This window comes from Lactuca virosa, chromosome 4 (genome assembly GCF_052849685.1).
Source record: "Lactuca virosa cultivar CGN04683 chromosome 4, Lactuca_virosa_CGN04683_v6, whole genome shotgun sequence".
Classification (NCBI taxonomy): Eukaryota; Viridiplantae; Streptophyta; class Magnoliopsida; order Asterales; family Asteraceae; genus Lactuca; species Lactuca virosa.
The window spans coordinates 307,234,338-307,240,323 of record NC_136429.1 but is presented as its reverse complement, the minus strand read 5'-3'; the positions used below and the strand labels follow the sequence as shown (position 1 = coordinate 307,240,323).

Sequence of the window (5,986 nt, the reverse complement as noted above, 5' to 3'; positions counted from 1 at the left end):
GTAAATACATGCATTTCGAATGTTACAAAAATAAGATATGATAAGATGATAAGGATAAATTGGTAATCCTCATTATCCTTATTACATGTGAACTTCCTAATTTTTTTTTATTATTATTTCAGACTCCTTTCAACTTTTTATAAGTTTGAAGGAAACATAAACTTCACACTCAATTAATTATTTGCAATCAGACTCCTTTCAGCCTTTTATAAGTTTGAAGGAAACATAGACTTCACACTCAATTAATTATTTGCAATTAATTGCACATGTGTTCATTGCTCGCTTAATATGAACTAAAAAATTAAGAAAAACTATATGAAAATAGAAGTATACTTGACATACAACTTAGAAATGTAAGTTGATTCTCAAAATCTTATTTGGTGTTTTAGATTATTCCGTTAAAACTTTGTATATAACATAAGCGTAACATAAGTGTAATTGTGCAGTTGTTTAGTGCATAGTATATGTCTTTGTATTGTACAAATACTTTTTACATAAAAAATGCAAGTTCATTAGAATACAATGAAATATTATCATCATTACTTGATCCAATCTCTGTAGTTGAATATTATGTTACGTGGTTCATACGATTATTAAAATCATGAACAAATAAAGATAAAAAACCTTTAATCGCAGAATCATCACAAAAAGTGTTAGCGGTTACTTCAAGCATTGTAACTGTTAACAAATTTAGCTTATTTTTTAATGATTTGAAATTAAATATATGTAATTGATTATATGTATTACAAATTTCTTGTGTTCGCAATATCAGTAGAAACCACACAATAAATCAACGATTTGTATCAGGATACGTAAAATGCATGTGTCTCTGTTTACAATTAGAATACTTTTAATCTAACCGGATGATCAATTGAATCATCTGATGGTTGTTATTGCGGTTCGTTGGTTCCCTCCCGATATATGAGTTCGCTCTGGAACTTGATTCTTTTTGTGTGTCTATATATATATATATATATATATATATATATATATATATATATATATATATATATATATATATATATATATATATATATATATATATATATATATATATATACTAGATGTGTGCCCGTGCAAAGCATCGGCGATAAATAGCTTTTTTTTATCGAATAGTTTTCTTACGAGAAAAATAATTATTAGATTTTGTTATTAGTTATTATGTAATAATAAAAATTACCACTATTAATTAAAATATTTATGTTTAGAACTTATATTTATATTGTATGTTTATAAATTTAATGTAAATTAATTATTACCGGTGTCTAGTTTAAGAAATGTAAATTAACTTATATTGATGGATTTAATATTTTAAAATTGTTATTTTGCTCCAAATTAATTTTTAATAACCTTCCTTAACTCAAGTCTTCAAAATTTTGGCAAGTATTAATGGTTTTGTTATGCATAATTGATTTGTACAAAAAACTTTGTATCTTGTACCTCTTAAAATTCAAGATATAACTAATATGTTATATATATATATATATATATATATATATATATATATATATATATATATATATATATATATATATATATATATATATAGATTTGTTTAATCCAAGACAACAACCAACAAATATTATAAATGCAACTTGAAATATTAATTTTTTAAATCAAAAATATATGTTTGACCACAAAAGTCAACTTGTCATCCTAAATTTTAATCAGAGTTTCCAAAACATCAAGATTTGCAAAATCCATAAGCACCTTAACTTCATGTTTAGTTCTTACAAAGGAAGAGAGAGGTCCGGTATTTATCAAATCAGATATAGGATGATAAACACAATAAAAGTACATTGCTATACCTGAATTTAACCCGATTATAAAATGGACAGAGATTAAGACATCTTATGATCTTAAACAGCAAAACATGTATAATCTTGTGGTATCGCCAAAAAAAAGGTAATGACAACATGGGTTAAACAAATCAATAAAACAGTTTCAATCAAACCGATGTAGACATGTTCCTACTAGAGTTTGGAATCTTGCATATAATTATTAATTATATATGAAATAAAGATATAAAAAGAACAAATACGTTTTGACATTCCTTTTGTTTATTTGATAGAGAGACAAGTTTCTCCAAACCTTAAAGATGCTGTTTGATTCCTTGGAGTCACAAGACAAACTTCCTCCCTTATAAAAACAACCATGAAAGATGTCATAAACACATTCACACCAAACTTTGAAGAACAGAAGATCGATCTTCATAAAATGGTAACACTTGCATACTAATTTTTTTTTTATATTAACATGCCAATTTATACTCACATTGTATGACAATTTGCAGGGGATTGGTGGACATGTCAAAATACAACCTAGACACCAAAAAAGGCTTGGTGGCACGAGAGCTGCTATGTTTGTATATGGTATTTTTTTATGCTAATAAAAATGTTGGCATCTAATAGCCATAAGGCCCATTTGTTAAGTATGACATGACATGTTATACTGTTTTTGGCGTGCATTGAACCGAGACCAAGACCGATGTTAATGAGACAAAAATTGTATTTTTTTTTTTTTGTCGCAATGAAAAAAGTGAAACAAGTAGGACAAAGACTCGCTATGGATCTTTCGTCTATGCAAAAGACATAAATACCCTTGTCCTCATCACTGGAAATAGCTTTAGAAAGCTTGCCTAGTCTGGTCCTGCCACGTCACATCTAACAAACGCAGCCTAAGGCTACGTTTGTTACAGGGAACAAGAATGGGACTAGAAAAGCTTTCTAGGGATATTTTCGATGATGAGGACAAGGGCATTCACGTCTTTTCCACATACGAGAGATCGAAAGCGAGTCTCTATCCTACCATGTTCCACCTTTTTGGTTGGAACAAAAAAAAATACAATTTTTGTCTGACTGACATCAGACATCTGTCTCGGTCTCAGTCCAATGCACGCCAAACACAATACAATCTGCTCTGCCATGTCCTATCGTAACTCCTACATAACAAACGGAAGCCTAAGATTTTTTTTTTCCTTTTTAGTTGAATTTGCGTCTATTCCTAACAGTTGTTTGCTTGACAATTTATGCAGCTATGATAGGGCTTGAGAACATGGCATTCTTATCAATGGCTGTCAGCTTGGTGACTTACTTTTATGGTTATATGAACTTCAGTTTGACCAAGTCAGCAACAACACTCACAAACTTCATGGGCACTGCATTTCTCCTATCACTCTTTGGAGGTTTCATATCCGACACCTACTTATCAAGATTCAAGACTTGCATTTTATTCGCATCTTTTGAAGTCGTGGTACGTTACATTAAAATATAGAAAAAAGAAAATGCAATTCCATAAATAATCTGTTTAATTCATTAACTTTCAGGGCTATGCACTTCTAGCAGTTCAAGCACACTTCCAAGAGTTAAGACCGATCCCCTGTAACGCTAGCCTAGGGAGTGAATGTGAGCCAGCAGGAAGTGGTCAAGAAGCAATATTGTTTACAGGTCTGTATTTAATTGCATTTGGGAGCAGTGGGATTAAAGGTGCTCTGCCTTCTTTGGGAGCTGACCAATTTGATGAAAGAGACCCTAAAGAGGCGGAATCACTTGCAAGCTTTTTCAACTGGTTTTTGTTTAGTGTCACAACTGGAGCTATATTTGGTGTCACTTTTGTTGTCTGGATTAGTTCAAACCAAGGTTGGGATTGGGGGTTCACTGTGTGCTCCATAGCAGTTTTAGTAGCAGCTCTTTTCTTACTCATGGGCAAATCCATGTATCGGAGTTATGTGCCCAAAGGAGAAAGCCCAATTCTTCGAATTTTGAAGGTATAATAACATAAGTATATATTAGGACCGGACAAACTTTCTAGTGCTATTTTCGATGATGTAGATGATAAGGGCATTTACGTCTTTTCCACAGACAAGAGATCGAGAGCAAGTCCCTGTCCGACCTTGTTCCACCCTTTTAAGGAGACAAAAAATTGAAATTTTTATCCCGTTGAGATCAATCTATGTCCTGGTCCAATGCACACCAAACACAGTACAAGGCGATCATGTTTAGTCCTGCATAACAAACGGAGCCTTCGGCTCCATTTGTTACAATGCAAATGACATAACAAGTTGTACTGTGTTTGGCGTCCATTGGACTAGACCTGATTGATGTCAATCGGACAAAAATCACAATTTTTGTCGCCTTAAGAGGGTGGAACAAGGTCGGAGGGACTCGCTCTCGATCTCTTGTCTGTGCAAAAGACGTAAATGTCCTTATCATCTACATCATCGAAAACAGCCCTAGAAAGCTTGTCCAGTCTCATCCTATACGTGACCTAAAACCCTAATAGTCATAGATCATCACATGGATTAACAATATCTCTATTATTCAGGTATTTGTGGTGGCTATTAGAAACCGCAATATACCAATACCAGAGACCACAGAGGAGTTGCATGAGATTCATGACAAAGAAGCGGGAGCGTCATTATCAACTGATATTCTTCAAAGAACAAATCAATTCAGGTGTGCTATTATATTTTTAAAATCCAAACATTCCTATTTATGTTTATTTTCATCCTATGGTTTCTATTTTCTAATACCTCATTTTCATGTTTAGATGTCTTGACAAGGCAGCAGTTATTACAACATTACTCGATGCATCCGAACAACAACAATCAGGGTCATGGAAACTTTGCACAGTAACACAAATCGAAGAAACAAAAATTCTAATCCGAATGCTCCCAATTATACTAAGCACAATCTTCATGAACACATGTTTAGCCCAACTTCAAACTTTCACCATTCAACAAAGCACAACCATGGACAGAAACCTCCTCGGTTTCAAAGTCCCGGGTCCCTCAATTCCAGTAATCCCGCTTCTCTTCATGTTTATCCTAATTCCAATTTACGATCGGGTTTTTGTCCCATTGGTAAGAAGGGTAACCGGGATTCCAACCGGAATCAGACACCTTCAAAGAATCGGAATCGGATTAATCCTCTCCATTATCTCAATGGTAGTCGCCGGAATCGTGGAAACCCACCGGAAAAGCGTCGCGATTGATAACAACATGGTGGATTCACCGGGCCCGCTACCGATAACGGTGTTCTGGCTAGGGTTTCAATACGCGATTTTTGGGGTGGCGGATATGTTTACATTGGTGGGGTTGTTGGAATTTTTTTATGACGAGAGTTCATCGGGGATGAAGTCACTTGGGACATCTATTTCATGGTGTTCATTGGCTTTTGGATATTACTTGAGCTCGATTGTGGTGGAGGTGGTGAATAAAGTGAGTGGTGGGTGGTTAGGGAGTAATAATTTGAATAGAGATAAATTGAATTATTTTTATTGGTTGTTAGCGGTTTTAAGTTTAGTGAATTTAGGGGTTTATTTGATTTGTGCAAATTGGTATAAATATAAGACTGTGGGCGTGAGTATGAGTGTGAGTGTGAAGCAAATTGGTGAAGGTAGCAATGGTGATGACATAAGTGAAAGAAAGATTGAGATGTCTAATGTGTAGGTAAAGATATATTGTATACCGTATACGTATAAGTACCCATTCTCATAGTATCTATACTTTTGTATATTTTTTTTTCATGTGTATTACAAAGTAACGAATAAACTATGAAGAGGATAGAGTTTTGTATTTTTGTTTATGATGATTGATGAAACATTTAATCTAATAGATGCATCAAAGATAATGATGTGGCGACTTGGTGTAATCAATCGGTGTTAAATTAACATTCCAAAATCAATTTGACTTTAGCGTTTCCTTAATGTGTGATTTTTTTTTTTGAAGTGCTAAGGTCGGATTTTGAAAGAATGTAACATCTTTATGTTAATTTAACAATCAAAAATCAAGGTATGATTTCTATATTATAACTTTGTGGATTGAATCTTAATTAGGGTTTGGTAAAATTAGGGGGTTTTGGGGTAATGAGGTAACGGGAGAGTAAAGGAAACCCCAATGTATTTTGGAGTAATGCTAAAGCAGAACAAGGGATACCTTATGGGACTCATATTTTGGTGGAAAATGCTATTGTTATATTAGAATGAG

At 33.4% G+C, this 5,986-nt stretch overlaps 1 protein-coding gene across 1 annotated transcript; it reads left to right on the top strand.

Moving 5' to 3' along the window:
• Window positions 1–2,136: 2,136 nt before the first annotated feature.
• LOC145108456 (protein NRT1/ PTR FAMILY 4.5-like) lies at window positions 2,137–5,575 on the top strand. The gene is made up of 6 exons (XM_079045481.1): window positions 2,137–2,220; window positions 2,294–2,372; window positions 3,035–3,252; window positions 3,326–3,766; window positions 4,324–4,454; window positions 4,549–5,575. Exons 1-6 carry the CDS (start codon window positions 2,155–2,157, stop codon window positions 5,447–5,449), a joined length of 1,836 nt encoding a protein of 611 aa, XP_078901607.1. The 5' UTR covers window positions 2,137–2,154; the 3' UTR covers window positions 5,450–5,575.
• The last annotated feature ends 411 nt before the right edge of the window (window positions 5,576–5,986 follow it).